General features: G+C 42.1%; 1 protein-coding gene across 2 annotated transcripts in view; it reads left to right on the top strand.

Moving 5' to 3' along the window:
• STK3 (serine/threonine kinase 3) overlaps nt 1–19,619 on the top strand; it is a 184,071-nt gene that overhangs the window by 96,776 nt on the left and 67,676 nt on the right. For both annotated transcript variants that reach the window (XM_018559100.1, XM_018559091.1), the window contains one exon: nt 13,619–13,820. In XM_018559100.1, coding sequence (XP_018414602.1) covers nt 13,619–13,820 — 202 coding nt within the window. The remainder of the gene's footprint in view (nt 1–13,618; nt 13,821–19,619) is intronic.

Genomic DNA, 19,619 nt, shown 5'->3' with positions numbered 1-19,619 from the left:
GTCCCATCTTTTGTGAGACGGTGGGAGGAGGAACTAGGGATGACCTTCACAGAGCAGCAGATCCACACCATACTCACCATGTCGGTCAAATCCTCAATGGCCAGCAAAGTGCAAGAACTAGGTTATAAGATATTGTCCCGGTGGTACAGAGTACCATGGCTCTTGCACAAGATGAGACCCCTCATATCAGATCAGTGTTGGCGATGTGGCTCGGAAATCGGAACGATCTTAAACACGTTCTGGTCATGTAGGGTGCTGAGGCCCTTCTGGTACCAGGTGTTGTCTGTGATACAAGAACTGACCATGACAGACCTGACCAACAACCCGGCGGCATGCCTCTTGCATATGTCAGCATCTCCACTGCCGACCTACAAGCGCTCGCTCACACGTCACCTGTTGGACGCGGCCTTAAAAAAAGACTTAAAGTGAAGTCTATGGTGTGGGCTATTCCTTCGTTATTTCATCATCAATTAAGCAGGTAAAAGGTCTGGAGTTGGCTCTGGGTCTGGCATTTGCATTGTGAACCCACAACATGCATTCAGAGGAGATCTCAATGCAAGTAAAACAGGCCATTCATAGGCTGCAAAAACAATAAATCCATCAGAGAGATAGCAGGAACATTAGGAGTGACCAAATCAACAGTTTTGCACATTCTGAGAAGAAAACAACGCACTGGTGAGCTCTCCAACACAAAAAGGCCTGGGTGTCCACGGAAAACAGTGTTGGATGATTGTAGGATCCTTTACAAGGTAAAGAAGAACCGCTCCACAACATCCAGCCACGTGAAGAACACTCTGCTGGAGGTAGGCCTATCATTATACAAGTCTATCGAAAGAGAAGACTTCACAGGAGCAAATAAAGAGGGTTCACCACAAGGTGGAAACAATTCAGAAGCTTCAAAAATAGAAAGACCAGATTAGACTTTGCCAAAAAATATCTAAAAAATGGTCTAGTCAATCACCTGTTCTTAACCCGCTCGGGCACTCATTTTACTTGCTGAAGACAAAGCTTAAGGCAGAAAGACCCACGAACAACAACTAAAGACAGCTCCAGTAAAGGCCTGGCAAAGCATCACAAAGGAGGAAACCCATCGTTTGGTGATGTCCATGTGTTAGTGCTGTTATTCGTGATTAGCTGTTCAAGTACCCAGCCCTGTCAGATGGGAGCAGGGAGCGAGTCAATCTCCGTGTTCGTGCTGGTGCTTGATGATTGGCTCCTTTGGTACCCAACACTGCCAAGATTGGGGCATGGAGAGAGTCATTACCCTATGTATTAGCTTTAAGTCATGGCCTAAAGCTTAAACAGAGCCATTTCACTTCCAACTAAGCCGTTCCAATTGAATGGTATGGTAGCAGGAAGCAGCCAAGTGATCTAGTTTCTGATCCCTGCTTGGTTTATTTTAAAGCTAAATTCCAGGTCTCCTGTAATCCCCTAAACAGCTGGCAGGTGTTTTTTCTAAACCTGTGCACATGTACTGGTAGTAAACACATTGACAGATGGAGAGAGCAGGGTACGCACAGGGATGACCTCTGTGTGATGCTGCTCCTTCACTTTCTATTCAACAGTCTAGAGATGTGTTCTTGAAGCTGAGCTGCTGCTGCAGTAGAGATGGAGGAACCAGGTTGTACTGTCCGGCAGGGGGTGTCTGAATCACAAAACTGGCTGCATAGAATTACATATCATTTGGCAGGAAAACAGTTGCCATATATTTTATTTCAGCTGTGTATTTTTTGCTTGCAGTCAATCATTAAGCAATGATTGACTGCAAGCATGATATGGTAAATGGTTATGAATGCTGATTAATCAGTGTGATGGTCTATATCAGGGCTCAAAATTTCCACTCGCCCCCTCGCAATTGGCAAGTGAAAATTGCGTGGGGGCGAGTGGAAATCTTCATTTGCATAACTTAATTCCCATGAGGCAGTGCAAGACACTGACGGCTACAGGCATTACTGTATCTGCCAGTTGGTTGGCTGTCCTGCTGTTCGAAAGGCTTCAACAATGACTTATAACAAGTATGCAGATTAGGGGTTCTGACTTGCTTGCTGCATGCTTGTCCTGGGCCTTGGAAGCATTGAAACCAGAGGATGGATCAGTATGACAGCCAGGCCGCTTGCATTTGCAGCATTGGCAGCCTCATTTTTTGCTCACAGCAGGTTTCCTCTTTGTTCCCTCCTTTTTTTTTTTCTGAATTTACATAGGGGTTATCCGTTTAAGTGGATAAAGTACTTAGAGGAGTTCTCAAGCCTGAACATCCTCTGCGTGTAATCTATATTTTGTAAAGGGGGAAGCAGTTGGGATATTTGCAACTGAATCAGCCTAGCTAGGCCGAAGTACTATAAAAAGGGAAGACAGAATGACCCTGTTCTTTAAGGTAATAAATATTTGGACATGTTCCCTGCAAGCTGTCATGAACTGAGGTTTGATTGTGATACATTCCACCGCACAGCTGCTTGACCTCCTGAATCAAAATCCTATCCAAAAAAATTAAAATTCTGTAGAAGAGGCCAGTCATAGTCAGTATGCTTAAACTAACATTTAAACTTTCAGATCTCAATTACCCCCCCCATAGAATACTTTGCTTGCTGTTTTCAGCTAATTAAAAAAATCTGTTTACTTACCTCAGCACCTATCAAAACATGTCAGCCTGTCACAAAGCGTTTCCATCATTCGGCTCAGGCCAATAATATATTAAATCCATTAAGAACAAATAGCCTGCTTTTGTCACTGCCGGTGCTCAGCACTGCAAGATCTCCTAACACGTACGCAAGTGTATGCCGCCTTAAAGTGGACCTGTCACCTAAACTCTGGTGGGCAGAACGCTCCGGTCAAACTTATTCAGTTCTCACTGTCAAAAAAATGTATGCATTTTCATTTGCTTTTCTTTAGTTGGCGTGCTGACTTTATTTATTTTTACAAATGGCTATTTATTGCTGACTGTGCCCCGATCGGAAAGGATTTCTCCTTATTCCCTTTCCAATGAATGGTGTTCACTGGGACAGGAAGTGTGGAGAAAAGTAATCTAATTTAGTGTAGACGCACTACCAATAAATATATATATATATATATTTATATAAATGTATAAATATTGTACATTTTTCTAAAAGTGCCCATACACTGGTTGCATTTCGGCCGAAATTTGCACAGTGTGTGGGGCTGTCGGCCTCCTTTCAGCCGGCATTCCTGATCAGCTGATCGAAGGAGCTGGCTGGAAAATTTTTTGATCGATCAGAGCCAGCAGCCAATGAGCTGCCCACATGGATCGGGTATGCCGCCGGCACCTGTCAAAATACAATGTAAACAGCGAGCTTCCTCGATCGACAGGCTGTTTGTATTGATGGAGGAATTGGGTCCATTTTTTCGGTTCAGCCCATAGGTTGAACGAAAAAAAATGTAATAGTTGTATGGCCAACCCAAGTTGAATTTCATGCTGGCGTCTCTCCGGGAGATCAGTAAACAATGTTCCATTTAATTAAAATGCTGCAGATATTACTAAATCAAATGATTGTGCCACGCTTTGCTAATGGAGAACCCATGTAACTGTAGAGTCCAGATAGTCATCATGTTGCAACACCGCTCCTTCGCGGCCACACAGCAGGGAAGAAAAATGGGTGCCAGCTGGCTGAGCTTGACCACGCTCGAATGTACACACCTCCACAATAAGAAGGATTCAATTGTACACCGCTTGTCATGCTGGAAAACTTTATTCAGGCTTGCACAGCTCGGCTTAGTCCCAACCTTGGTCGCCCCTCTAACTCATTTCACCCTAACCAGGGCTTAGTCATAAGCCCTCCATAGGGTGAAAGAGTGAGGCGTAGAGCCCAGATTTTGGAGAACACCATCATGAACATGTCAGAGCATTAGACAAGTTTTGGGGGCATATCTTGCATTTGTGGTCTCCTTGAGATATAAGAAGCCAACTGGGTACCAATTTGTAATATGCAGGGTACACATTTACTTAATAGGTAATCATAAAAATTAATGTTCTCTGAGTTAGTAATTTCCATTTTGATGTGAGCCATCTACAGTATTCTTAGAGTTGTGTTGTCTGTCATCCTCAACATTTTATTGGGAAGAGAAGGAAGCTGGTGTCTGCATCAGGTTAGTTTACTGTTAAGTGCATTGAGTGGGAACTTTTTTTTTTTTTCCTCTTCTATTGAGGCACATGTAGAGCCTTTCAATTATCTGCACAATGCAAAAAAATAGAGCAGTTTATTACCATCCAGAGGTGTACGCCGCAGGAAACATGCATTATTGTCTCCGGGCAGGTCTCCATGTGCTGTAAATAAATGGACCCTCGTTTCCAAGTTTAGAATTTTGTCTGCTGCTCTGGTCTTGATGCTCACTCTATGGAGTGGCTTCTGTAGGCTTTGTTGTATACAAGTGTGCATTGGAAAATTATTGATTTAAGGCTGGGTTCACACCTGGGCGTTTTTCAGCGCTGATCTAATCGCTGAAAAAAGCTCAAGCAGTGAAAACCTGTTAACTCCTATGGGCATGGTTCCCACCTGGGCGTATTTCAGCTCGTTTTGACGCGCTGAAAAACACCCTACGCCTGAAATAGTACAGGAGCTTCTTTGGGGTGGATTTCAGAGCGTATCTATTGGTATTCCCGAGTGTGGCTCGGGGTTAACAAAGCGGTAACTCCGAGCCACACTCGGGAATACAGCGTAGGTCTTACCTTGACCGCTGTGTCCTCTGGCCGCTGCCGTCTTCCGGGTTCCGTTCATTGCGAGTGTCCGCGTTGGAAGGGGGCGGAACCCGGCGGGGAGGTTAAAAATTAAAATAAAAAAAAATAAAAAATCATACCGCCAGGGAGGTTAAAAAACAAGCGTCGAACGCGCGTTTCATTGAACAAAAAAACGGGCCTAAAAAACGAGCATAAAACACTCTCTTTGGAACGCTCAGGTGTGAACCCAGCCTTAACGCTTTTTTTAAATATTTGTCTATATTGACACTTAGAATGTAATTATATAGCGTTATTCAATGACTCTAACTTGTCTTTGGACTGTTTTGGATCCAAATCCATCTGCTGTCTTATCTTCACAATTGGCTTTGAACTACAGGTATTCCTCACTTAAAGGAGAACTATGAGGTGAGTGCTTTCCACTCACCTCATAGTTCTAGCCGACCTGTGACAATGAGATAGTCACAGGTTGGCTCAGTAGATCGGGAGGTGAGTGAACACATACCGGCGTTCGCTCACCTCTCGATCCTGTCCCGGCTCTCCGCCGTGACAGGGGAGGGGCTGGATTCCCCCCTCTCCAATCCGCCAGCGCTGACTGGTGCAACGGACAAGGGGGGGGTGGGGGGGGGGTGGGTACAGCTGGCTCTGCCTTTAGATAGGCAGAGCCAGCTGTCAGTCACGCAGCTGGGCGGATCCCGGCACAATGCGGCGTCTCAGCTACAGCTCGCCATATACTGAGCCTAGGGTGACGGGAGGACGCTAGTTTGTGTCCTCCCGTTACCCTAAGTAGAACTATGGGGAAAAGACTTAACCCCATAGTTCTCCTTTAACGACCGAGTTCCGTTCCTATGAACAGGTCGTTAAACGGATTGGTCGTTAAGTGAGGAACTCTATAGATTACTGTACTGCATTAGTACAGTACTGTATAGCGTTGCCGATGTACAGTACCGAACAGTGTACTTACTGTACATCGGGCAATGAAAATACTTACTTGGACCCGCAGTGAAGATCGGAGGACGTCACTTCCGCCGGCGACACGGCGCATTGACGCGCAAGGTCGGAGGTCGATTGGCGGTCCGTCGTAAGTGCGACTGGTCGCAAAACAGGTAAGTCGTGGAACATCTGTATTTAACAATGATGTTTTTTTTTTATAATTATACGTATGGTCATTTAAGGTGTTTCCCCTTTTCATTTTAGAAAATGTGGGATTATGATGTGCAGAGTAAGAAAAAGTAACTACTTCTGTAGTTTCTTTGTGAGTCACCATTTTACTAATGTTACACTTATTTACGATATAAGATAAAAGTTGCGCAAGTTTTGTGTGTGTTTTTTTTACATCTACAAAATAAGTCTATGTTGTTGTCTCTGGCACCTCCTAGTGTCACTAGGCTGAAATGAACACATTCAGAGCAACATTTCTCAAACATTTCCTCGGTCAAAATGGGACGCAGTCACTATGACTGGTGCTAATAGAACTTAACATGTTATAGCTACTTAATCCAACATACTTGGCTCTCTTTCAGCATCTTCCTTTCAGGGCATCGGTAGATCAGTCACAGTAAAGCTGGGTACACACTGAAAGATTTTTGTTCAGCCTGCAAGGCTAGAGGGAAGAAAAAAAAGTTTGATGGATTGCTCCATCCACGCTAACAGTGTGGATGGACGAGTCTCCCACTGTGTTCTTTGTATGCTGACAGCAGTGCTAGCCGCTGCCAAAATACCTAAACTTTGCTTGCAGCTAATTGGCGAGTATTCTCCAACATGTCCCTTTTACAAAATGTCAATCAACCGATTGACTTTTGCTGAAGAAATGGGGCCATTCATGAATTGAATTTCTGCGGATTCCTGCTGAATCGTCTGAAATTCCATCCATGTGTACATATGTTTTGCATGTTTCACTTGTGGGGCACGTAAAGATGCAGCCAGTAAATTAATTTATATAAACTAAAATTAATTATTTATTAGCATTATATCTCAACCCAGACAGCTCATATAAGCTTTCATATGGTAATGTCATTTTGAAAGTTGTTTTTAATATATTTTAAATCTGCAGCTTTCATTAAAATAATAGCTGGTGATGTCGTCAGGACGCACTTTAAAAAATCTTAGTATTTCACTCACAAATCTGTCGACTAAAAAAAACTACTTTATAGATTATCTGCAGGTTTTCTGTGGTCAGATGGAAAAAGTGCAACAGATTCCTCCATCTACGCTAAACTGTGTGGATGGAGGAATCTCCCACTGGGCCAAGCTTCAGGATCTTGCTAGTCTGCCCCGCTGGCTCTCAAAATACCTGAACAGTCTGATTGGATGCAGGCATTGTTCAGGTATTTTGACAGCCAGGGAGGCCGACTAGCAAGATACTGAAGCTTGACCCAGCGGGAGATTCCTCCAGCCACACAGTTTAGCATAGATGGAGGAATCTGTTGCACCTTTTCCATCTGACCATAGAAAATCTGCAGATAATCTATAGGTGTATGGCCAGCTTTAGGGAGGGTTATAACACTTGTCAGCTTTCTTTTTTTTTTTGCCATATGTGTTCCATTAAAGGAGATCTATGAGGTGAATGATTTCAACTCATCCTCATAGTTAGAACCGACCTGTGACAAAGAAGCTGTCACAGGTCGGCTCTATCGATCGCGAAGTGAGCAGAAACATGCAGCCAATCCGCTCACTTCCCGATCATCCCCCTGCAGTGAGCGGTGGCCGTCAGTCACCGCTCCCCACAGGGATTCCTCCCCTCCCTCCCCTCTCCAATCCTCCAGCGCTGAGTGGAGGAACAAACGGGGGAGGGGACCGGCACAGCTGGCTCTGCCTCTAGATAGGCAGAGCCAGCTGTCACTCACGCTGCTGGGCGGATCCACACAGTATTGTCGGGATCTGTCCTGGCTGCGGCGCTCTCAGTATTGCCCGCGATATACTGAGCTTTGGGTCAATGAGAGGAGGTTAGTATATGTCCTCCCGTGACCCTAAAGAGAACTATAGGGAAAAACACTTACCCCATAGTTCTCTTTTAAGGAGATTTCCCTTCACTTCCTGCCTGATAGCCACAACAGGAAGTGAGAGGAAATCTCTCCAAAGAGAGGGAAATCCCTGGTGGTCAGCAGGGTCACCAAAACTAGTGTCCACATTGAATGATTCCATATCTATCCTGTTCTGGTTTCAACCCAAAATGTAAGATTTTCATTAACTTGTTTTCAGTGATAATGGCCACTTGTACATATAGAGTTGGCGAATCTCCCTAAGCGGGACACAGACCACAATAAAAACCTGACAGGGTTTCTAATGCCTCACCACTCTATCCAAAACTAAAAAAAATATTTTGGCTTCAGTTGGCACTTTAATGTTTAGAAAATACCTTAGGTACCCTATACATACTTCATCTTCTATAGTTTCTGCTCTAAGATTTTCTTTAACCGCTAGCAACAGTAAATCAAATACAACTGGACTTGCAGCTAATTCTTGCAAATGTTAAACCCCTATTCCAAGTGCCTTCATCAGTCCATCTGGTTATTAGATGAACTGAAGAAGACACTTGGATGAGTTGTGAAACATTTTCAAGAATAGCAGCATGTCTAGTTGCTTCATATCACATAACTTAGAGGACTTGAACCCTTAATAGACTTCAGCATGACCGTTCCAGAATACCCGGAGGCCTTCATAATGAGTTTTGGCAGTAACTACTTTTGCTGCCCATTTACTTTATAGCAAATACATTCTCTCCAAGACCACAGGTGTACAGATGTCAGATGTTCAGCATTTGCGCTAGAAGACAACATGGGGCTGGCTGTACAATCAGCTTTTGGTGGTCTGACCCACAAATCATGCCACCGCTGATGTAGACATTTCCTGCGTAGTTTAGATAACACAATCTATTCTAATGTGTTCTGTTGGAAATCACTTCTCCATAAAGTTTTCTTCCATCTGTCTCCTCTGTTTTTACTCTGAGAGAATTCTGCTTCCATGACATGGAAGAGAATCAGAGCTCATGGACAAGCAGGAACACGCTGTAAAAGTAATTAGGATATCACAAACGGTCATCGAGTTGAGCTAATTGGGACCATCTGACAAACAGCAACATTCTGCCAGTTGGGCCGCATCATCTATTGTGAAACAATGCAGATAAGAGGAGAATTCTAGCTAAACTTTACTGTTTAATCCATTGTTAATTGCTGGCTGTCTTTTCATATAACTGTTATTGAAATATGCTGCTAAGAAGTTGTGTTTGCCCTGTACAACAAATGAAATATTACATGTTGTACTCATTACTGCAGCCTAATCCCTCTCAAGAGTTTGCTGTGTCACAGGCGGCATGTCAATTTGTACTACCACTAGTGTTATAGTATGCAGATTGCTGTATGGAGAGAAACGCAGATTTCTTACAACTCTGGCTGGAGAAAATAACGTGTCTTTTAGCTTATTGATGTTTCCTATCACACCTTTACATTTTAAATCTGTATTCTGAAGATAGTAAAGCTGGTACAAACAGAAGCCGCACTCCATAGATCTTCTAACTTGAATCCACACTTTATTACTGTGCTCCCCAGATGCTCTCATGCGTTTCACCTACCAAGGGTTAATCATAGAGATGTTTGTGGAGTGCTAGAGATAGTAAAGGTTACACAACTGGGAACTAGTGGTACATTTTAGCCTCTGTTTACTGTGTTAGAAGCACAGGAAAGCTTAAAGGAGAACTATGAGGTGAGTGATTTCCACTCACCTCATAGTTCTAGGTGACCTGTGACAATGAGACTGTCACAGGTCGGCTCAGTAGATCGGGAGGTGAGCGAACACATATCGGCGTTCGCTCACATCTCGATCCTGTCATGGCTCTCTGCCGTGACAGGGGAGGGGCTGGATTCCCCCCTCCACGCTCCGATCCGCCAGCGCTTACTGGCGGAAAGGACGGCAGAGGGGGCAGGTACAGCTAGCTCTGCCTCTAGATAGGCAGAGCCAGCTGTCACTCACGCAGCTGGGTGGATCCAGACATAATTGTCGGGATCCGCTGCGGCGTCTCAGTATACCGCGAGCTGTAGCTCGCGGTATACTGAGCTTAGGGTGACGGGAGGATGCTAGTTTGTGTCCTCCCTTTACCCTAAGGAGAACTATGGGGAAAAGCCCTAACCCCATAGTTCTCCTTTAACTCCACGCAGATATTTAATGTAGCTCTGTAATCCTTATAACATCATTAAACGTATTTTTTAAATTCAAGCATTGTATGTATCTGCATTTGACCTGGTATCAGCATCTTGCAGTCCCTGTACAGCAGGGCAGAAGAGTGAAAGGAAGATGCAGTACAAAGAGCCAATCAGTTCATGTGCTGACATAAAGTATGCTGATAAGAGGAGAAAGCAGAGTGACAGAGACGAGCTCATTACTATGCTGTTTCGTCTTTCTCTGTCCAGTCACAAGCTAGGGCTGGGCCAGAGGAAGCGAGTTAAACAAATTTGGCTATCTGAGGACATCTAGCAGCAGAAGAAAAAAAGTACTGTGAGGGAAATCTGTGGATTAAAGCGGACTATTGCAGCAAAAAATGGTTTTGGTATATTATCTTTTAATGGGTTATTCATTTCATCTTTTTGATTTTTAATGCAGTTAAACCCTGAAGTGTCTGTTTGGTGTGGACAGCTACATGTCACACTTCCCATGCTTCTTCATTTTGGTCAATTTGAATGAATAGAAAAATCTGTTAGTAGCTCATGCATGCATTTGATTTATTTGCTGTTCACCCTGTGTGCAACCAGTAGGTCGCATGGTCCCAAGGAAAGGATGCCAAGCCTTTACTCCACCTCTGCTGTGCCACTGCAGACAAGACCACAGACCACCACTGCTGTAAACTACCTATGGTCAGCGCAGAATGCACTTGGGCAATGTCAAAAGAGAGGGACAGGACAGCTGATAGGCAAATGGGAATTGAAAAGAATAGATAAGGTTGTAATAAAAATAATTGCAAAAAAGGATACTAAAGTGCCACAAAGGACTAGTATGAACCTTTCATGACCTATTCATTCTCTGGCCCTTCCAGTGCACTAAGCAGATTTTTTGTTTCCTGCCAGGTTATGTCAGAGGCACAATATTTCCTGGTTGCGTATTGACTGAAGGTCAACCTACCTTGGAACAGCGCACCTTGCTATGTGACAATCGTGCTTGCAACAAAGCTGGCTTTGAGAAATGAGGAATAGCAGCTACCCAAAATAAGTAAATGGGAGCACTGAGTTCCTAACAGTACAGAAATATAACTTTACTAGTAACAGAGCGTACAATTGTGCATACAAAAGCTATACTACACATTTGAGGAAAAGTTTCCATAAACAATCAGAAATATCCAACACTTTAAAAGTCTTATGCTCTAGCTGTTTGGTTAGTGCAAAAAAAATCTAAAAACTGTTGATCCTGTCAGACATCTTGTGACTTGAAAACACCTTGTGCTCTCTGCCGGAGCTAACTGTCATCACCTAGTATTATTCCCGGTTCTCCTTGTGGAATACAGAACTCCTCTCCCTTATGTTATGGAGATAAACAGAGGAGGGTGTTCTGTAGTCTGAACACACTCCCTGTGCATTAGGACCACATCTAAGGACTAGCATGCTGTGATTTATGACATTTTTGTTTCTGCATGTAGATACTCTATAAAAAAGATTTCAACAAAGCACAGTTGCATCCAGAATGGCAGTATGATGTGACATCCATGACGGTGTCTTTAGCATCATTTACATAAGTGATGAAAGAGGGTAAATTTGTCGGCCAGAACTATGAGGTGAGTGGAAATCACTCCTCTCATAGTTCTCCTTTAAGCATCAGCCAAGTACCCCCAAATACTGCCTAGGAAAAGGCAGGCGTGTGCGATCATCAAGTATCACATGTTTCAATGTAGACCTCAAATTATCCCCAATAGAACATAGACAGCAAGCTAAACTTTACCGTTTCTGGTGCTTCTCCACAATCCTAATCAAAGTGATTTTATTGCTTTATGTGTCCTAGTTGGAGTTTCTCTTTACTGCCTGTCCTCTTTACCCCCAGAGGTGAGGGGACAGACGGCATTAAAACAGTTCTGACCTTCCCCATACTATCAAAAACTGGGGGAAAAGGTTTTGGAGGAAGTTTTTGCTTTAGAAGAAAAGTACAGCTAAACGTCTTTCTCTTTTTTAAATTAGTAAATGTATTATATTACAGGATTTATATAGCGCCCACAATTTGCGCAGCGCTTTTTTAAAACTAAGGGAGACAATACAGTTAACAATCCAATTTCAGTGCAGGAGGTAGGAGGGCCCTGCTTGTGAGGGCTTATTTACTAATGTACTCCTGGGGCCTAAAGTCAGCACATATTGGGTTACTGTTTGGTATATGCGAACAGCGCAGAGCCGCACTGCAGCTGGGACGGATCCTAACAATATTGTCGGGATCCACCCTGCTGTCTGACATCTGACTCTGCCTCTCTAGATCCAGATACAGTGCCAGCTGTGTCTGCCCTGTCCCCGTCCGTCCCTCCAATGAGCTCTGGAGGAACGTAGAGGGAAGGGCGAATCCCTGCGTGGAGTGGTGACTGACCGTTACTGTTCTCTGCAGGTAGAAGCCGTGAGCTGAGCAATCATTTAGCTCTCGATCTGGAGAGCCAGCGTGCGACAGCTGGCCACACTGGCTCCTAGTATTCTGAATAGTATATATTACTCTCTCACTACTTCTGCTTCAAGCAAATGTATGTGGTGTTACAATCACAAACCAATATAAATCATAAAATGGTGGTTTGGCTCAACCACAAAGATATGCAATCTAAATTACCCCGACCAAGCTTGGCGGAAAAAGCAGATTGCTTTCTATGAGATTGCTATAGCTTTTTTTTCCTTTTTAGATTCCATTTCAATTTGTTTGTAATTTTCCTTCAACTTGTCCTTGTGCTGAAGCTGTCATTCAAACTTCATACACAGAAATTTTAATGCTAATTGGGAAAAAAAAATGAAAGCAGCATTCGAGCAATAACGGCCCATTTTGGGTACTGTGCTCAATTCCTCCAGCCGGTTATGTTCGTGGGTGGTAGCTTGCTGAGTTTCTCACGTTTACGTCAGATTATATTTGCGATTTCCCACATGTATAGCCAGCTTAAAAGGATTACTGTATCTTTTCTGCACCTTTTTTCTTTTGTTGCCAGTGCTGAAAAAAAAAGAACATATCCTGTGCAGTGGGCCAAATATAAGGCCTCCAAATGGTTGCTTAACGTTGATCTCTTTGTATGTTTCTTGGACTAGCCCTAGATGTTGTTGCCGTGTTTTGTGTGTGGATACTACTGTATTTGTCATAACTGTAACGTCCATGGTCCCTTATACATAAAACAAATTGTGGGAGAAGCGATGTCTTTTCCTTTTGTTTTTAAATATTTGTGCTCCATATGGGGTTTATGAATCATACACTGGATTATCATCAGTTCGGCTGTGCATTCCAGGAACATTACTGCCACTGATTGGAAATGCTGTTGTATCCAAAGCTGGAATCTGTTCTTTTCAACAATTCCCCCAGCATCTGCTGAGCAGATCTTTCTGTTACTAAAAATGACTTGCTTGTTTTTTCTGTGGATGAGAGAGTAGTAAAATATGGCAGCGTCTATAAATTGACATCACACTTCATGTTTGCAGCACAAAGGTGCCTCCTGTTGTTTCCCTCCAACCCTACTGTCTTTGCTGCACTTTAATTGTAAATTATGACCCAGAAAAGTAGTCAAACTAATAAAATGTGTGGTTAAAGTTCATCCAGTTTTCCAGCCTGGGACATTTAGTATTTATGTCAATTTGAGGTTTTTGTGATGTGGTTACGGGGGAAATAAATTTATATAAACTGATCTTTATTCTCTGGGTATAATATTTCAAAGTGTTTCCATGATGACTATTCAGGGAATTGGACTTTAGTAACTCCTTGTGTTCCTGTCTTCTCTTTGTCTAGGAAGAGGACGAGTTGGACTCTCACACAATGGTCAAGACCAGTTCTGAGAGTGCGGGAACTATGAGAGCGGCTAGCACAATGAGCGAAGGAGCTCAGACCATGATTGAACATAATAGCACCATGCTGGAATCAGATTTGGGGACCATGGTTATAAACAGTGATGAGGAAGAGGAAGAGGAAGAAGAGGACGGCACGATGAAGAGTAAGTTTAATTATAAATGGCTAGAATTTAAAGTGGCACACCAACATATTCTTTAACACAGATTTCAGTTTTGGAGTTGGAGGTTTCGGAGTCTATTTTGCTTGTTCAGCACAAGTCACCAAAAGTGATCAATATGAGTCCATTGTGGCTTTGTATAAGTGTGAGCATTATGAAAAGCTACGTACACTGTACGTCGTCAGTCACGAAGGGGTTAATCAACCTATCAAGTAATTACCATGTGCATAATTTTTTGGTTTTCTTCTCTCAGTCTTTAGGGTCAATTTCAAAGTTATTATATCTCATGCCTTATTTGTCATAATCATTATATACAGCAAATGTAAATAAGATTTACTGTAAATATTGATCCTTACAGGAAATAATGCACACACATTAGCTTAGGAAATTGATTCTTTTGTGTATACTTATCACTTTATCATACTGAGGGGCCTCTTATAATAAAGAGTGGATACCTCTATCCTCAGGAAAACGCAGTGTTTACACCACACTGTCCCTGCATTTGAGTCATTCGTTATAGACAGGCCACAATGGGGAGCTTGCAGTGTTTATCAGAGTAATCTCTCATAAGAGTGAAAGGATTTACCTGTCAAAGGTACGTCGCAGAGAACCCTTTGTGGCTAGACGAAAAGGGCAATGATACAAAAGGTCCCCGACACGCTTCCAAGCTAGCTAGTAAAACACATAACTAAACTACTCAGGTTAAAAATAGAGGTTTTACCTTCATATATTTGCAAATGCACGTGGAAACTAGGGCTGCAACAACTAATCGACATAATCGATTATAATCGATTATTGAAAAAGTTGTCAACACTCGCTGCGAGCCGCACCTCCTCCCCAACTCACGCTCACCGCTGCCAGACTCGCCCGCATCAACGCTCTACACGCCACACCTCCTTCCCGCCTCACACTCACCACCCGCCCACATCCACGATCGGCACAGGGACGCGGGGAGATGTAGTAAGGAGGAGGAGGTGTGGGGGGATGACAGCCGCCGACAGACAGGCCCGATCTCAGAAGCAAGTTGCTGGAAGACTGCTCAGGTAAGCCTGCACTTTCCCACACATGGTGCTCTATAATGTATTGCTGGGATTTGTATTCCTCTATAGCTGATGGTACATTGTGCTGTATATTATACATGGGAATACAAATCCCAGTAATACATTATACACTGTATGTATAATGTATTGCTTTGATTTGTTGTACTCCTCTATAGTTGGTGATATTCTGCACTGCATAGAGGACTACAAATCCCAGCAATAATACATTATACAGCGCCATGCGGAATTCCACCAGCTATAGAGGAGCACTACAAATCCCAGCAGTAATACTTTATACAGTGGTGCAATGCCGAATATCACTAGCTATAGAGTGATATTCTGCATTGCGCTGTAAAATGTACTATTGCTGGGATTTGTAGTCCTCTATAGCCGGTCCCATTCTGCATTGATTGCTGTATAATCATAAACTTTCCATTTCACTATATTGCACACCACACTTTTTTTTTTACTTCCACCTCTCCAAAGCTTGCTCCTGTGATGGACTGCAATCTCAATACAAACTAGTAGTCCCATCACTGGAGCCATTTTTTAAAATGTATTTTATTGTTTATCCGATTAACCGATTAATCGAACTTAATAATCGGCGAACTAATCGATTTTGAAAATAATCGTTAGCTGCAGCTCTAGTGGAAACCACACTGAAGCTTCAGAGAACCTTTGAAAAGTGTGGTCCCTAACTCTAAACTATCTGGGTTCCCAACTATTTGGAATATGAAATACAGTAATGCACAAGCAGAGGGCAGGCTAACTTGATGACCTCTCTTATGTGGTTCCAGGTGACCCTGCTTTCTGTTTGTGCATTGCCATATATGTCCCAGTTGGGAACATACCAAAGAGATTACACTTATCAGAGGTGCCCTGATGTGGCAGTTAGGGCTGCAGCTAACGATTATTTTCATAATCAATTAGTTGCCCTATTCTTTTTCAACTAATCGATTGGTTGTATAAAAATTATATACCCCCCCCCCTTCCCCAACCAACTAATCGATGATGAGAATAGTTGCCAACTATTCTCGTAATCGATTATCGATTTAGTGAATTAGTTGTTGCAGCCCTAGTGGTAGTGTGGCTTCCATGTATATTTGCAATTCTATGCAGTAAAAACCTTGAGTAGTTGAAACATTCTAACTACTGCCTAACTTGCACGTGTTCCAGGGATCTTTTGTACTGTTTGTATATTGCCCTGCGCATATTAATCTTCCTCTTTTTGCTAGCTTCAATAGATGAAAGTGGCTGCCATTGTTGCTTTTCGGGAGGAAAAGGCCAGTCACATGACAGGTCATGTGACTTGGCTCTCCTCCTCTTGGCACTTTTGTTAATGAAAGGGCATGTCTCCTTTTTTTAAATTGTTAATTTGTGTATTGCATATTTGAATTCAATGGTTTGTCCAACCAGGGGGAGCAGAATATTAAAAAAAAAAAGTCTCAAACCTGTTCATACTGCAGTTATCTGGCTTTGAGTCTTAAAACGAGCAAGTGTTTTTTTTTTATGCTGAAAACTAATACACTTTAACTCTATTTATGTTGAAAGAGTTCTGCAATCAGAAAAAAATCAGAAATGCTAAGGTTTGAGGGGACATATTGTTATTCATTGATGTACATAGTACTCTGATTAGGGTGTCAGCAAAGACGGAGTGGTTTCAAGTGAGTGCTATTTTTCATTTGTCAACCCACCCCCAAGTTTTCCTGTTATGCATGTTATTAGTTGATGCATCTCACACTGTATATTGTAAAGGTTTCAGGATCACTTTAACCTTTTGACAGAGGAGTATTTAATTTTTTTGTCAGTTTGCATTCCATGTCATGGGAACCACCCAAGGAAATGAACCCAATCACTAAAATCTCACACAAACTTTAACATGTCAATGTAATTTTAAGATATTTGATATAAATGTTTTTTCAAGGCCCCCTTTACACGATGTATTGTATAAACCCAACATGGTACCATGTTTCAAGGTGTTCTGCTTGAAGGCAAATCCATTTGTTTTGAAAAGGGTGGCAGCACACCCCCTAATGCACGGAATATGTGACATGCACCGTTCTATAACACAACCCACGGCACCTCACTGTCTGTGCATTGTAATGCGCTTCACTGCACGTGTGTTGCCCACTACTATAATAGAGTTTTGGGGTGTCATTCAAAATTATTAATACTCCCAACGGACCACAGTAAAACACGAGATTTACCACATTGCTGTAATGCAGAATTGTGAATGGGTCCTAATTTTACAGCTTTCATTTAAAATAATCCTTGGTGATCCTTTTTTCAGGCACTTCCTATTATAGGGTGACAATGCTCTGTCTCCCAGTAGTGCTCATTCATTGTCACCCTGTAATAAAAGCTTCCAGTGCAGACTTCAAGTGGCCTTTTCAACGCTCATACCATCATGCCAGTGCTGGAGTGCATGTATGCAGACACGCAGTAGCTGCAAGGAAACTGCAGGAGATCAGCAAAGGGTGAAAATAGACAAAACAAGCATTTTATTAAAATGGCAATTGTATATGAAGCGCATAAATGTCATCCAGTAAATATCTACATCATCTTTAGGCCTACTAACATTAGTTGATGTAAACATTCAAAACAATCAGTGAAGGCACTAGCTGTTGCCTGAAAGTTTAGACCGTGCTGGGACTTGTGATTCCCCAGCAACTGGAAGGCCTCAGGTGACGGCTTCCATCAGTACTTTAGCCTTTGCTTTATGTAAAACTGCTCCTGTCATTTTTTGCTGCTGGTATGCCTAAATAGGTATTGAAATTTTTTTAATTTTTTTTTATTTAGCAATATTTTGCTCTGGCACATTCTAGAAATGGCACAACAAAAGCATTGTTTTTGCTGTTCGTTAATTCAACTCTAAGGCTCTGATCATTAGCTAGCTGGATCCAGTTGGAATTCGGCCATAACATATTTAACCACTAGGTGGAAATGAAGAGCAACTAATGGATCAGAAAGCTGGCCAAGAGCTGCTGGATGATTTATTTTAGCTCTAATAAATGGAAAGATCTTTAAATGTTTGACTTGTGCCATCATTTTAAAAGACTGAAAAGTGATCATTTTTCAGTTTTGCAACAATTGTAAAAAGTTATATTCATTTATGTGGACTCTCCATCAATGTTGTTGTTGGTAAATCTACAGGAGATTCTACAATCAGACCTCAATCCATGTGACCAACTGTGGCCCTGATTTGATGTATTAGGACACTTCACTGCAGCTCATGCAGACCCCTAAGCCTTTACTCAATGGGATGTGGTTTTAATTTAAAACCGGTGTTAGCTTTTTGGGCTTTGAAAAGTGAGGAAACATACAGAATAATGGGTTTGTGGGCTATTTGCACCAGGATTCTATTTATTTTCAGCCTGGCACAAAAAGGAATGTTGTATAGCTCATATAATACCAATGTTTACCCACTCTTATTATGATGCCATTTTCAGAGACCATTATTTTATACTCGGATTGATGGGCATCTCCTTTTTTTTTAACCATTTTAAACCTTTAAAAGTAATTTTTCTGTGCTTTTCCGATCTTGGTTTCTTTTTGGCATCAACTACTTGCTTTCTAAAACTTTGGTGCCCACTCACCACCTTTCTGTCTATAAAGAACATTCTTATTGGCTGGAAAGGTGCTTTCATTGGACACTGACATAACAGGTGGACAGTTAAAAATAATAGGTAAGTTGATCACTGCCATGACACCAGGATTAGAGGTGAAAGGGAGTCTTTTTTGCCTAGCCAAATTGCTGTGTTATGTGCGCTTAGATGGAACCTTTAGTTTTAGAAACTTTAAAATGGACAGATTTACTTTTAAATGGGGTAACTGACTTTCTTGAAGGCTAGGTGTTCAGGGGAATTCAGTGGTGACCTCTATCCACCAGAATTCGCAGTCCTGCCAGTTCCTACCACTCTTACAGGTCCAGGTCATAGTCACTTTATCTCAGTGAAGCCATTGTAATGTAGAATTAAGGAGTCCAATACAAAGGTGATTGTAGGTGAGTAACTGCTGGAAAATTTTTATTTTAATATAAGAAGCTGCTAAACATAATTTTTTTGTAGAACGGTTCTTTATTTCCAGGAATGGCAGAAATAGTTCTGAGGATAAAGGCTGACATCAAATGTGTATTCTGTGATTTTTTTCTTTTTTTTTAGGCCTCACTTGGATTTTGTTTTCATGGTTTATATACACAACCGACCAATACTCTGGCATTCACAGTGATCCTCTGAAATTCGCTTTATTGAAGACTTAAGTCACCCATAATACAGTTACATCTTTTTTTGTTTCAGCCCAAATGGGCCTTAACCTTTATACTCAATAAAGCTCATTTCGGAGGATCACATTAAATGGCAACTTAGAAACACAGAAGAAAATCTAAGCAAAATGTTGCATTTAGTGAATTGCTATCTATGAAAAACTTTTTTATTTAGTGCTTTTCCCTTTATGCAGTTAACTTTGATGCATTCTTCACATTACTTGAAAGAGCGGCACCCTCTGTGAATATTATTCAGTGCAAAGAAGCTTCTCTCTCCTTCCAAAGTCTGTGTGGTTAAGGCCGGAGAGGCTTCCAAAAGAGGCACTTGCTTGAACCTGTGACCAACCATATTGTATGCATTATCCCAGGTTTATATTTAGGGCCAATCAAAGGTAAAGATGCTGATATAACTGGTAGGTTGTGGTCAAGGACTCTGCATTTCACAGGACATTAGTGCAAAGAAACCTTGTTAACTTTGATTGG

This window comes from Nanorana parkeri, unplaced genomic scaffold (genome assembly GCF_000935625.1).
Source record: "Nanorana parkeri isolate BGI_ZX_2015 unplaced genomic scaffold, ASM93562v1 scaffold16, whole genome shotgun sequence".
Classification (NCBI taxonomy): domain Eukaryota; kingdom Metazoa; phylum Chordata; class Amphibia; order Anura; family Dicroglossidae; genus Nanorana; species Nanorana parkeri.
This window is presented reverse-complemented; position numbering and strand designations above follow the sequence as displayed.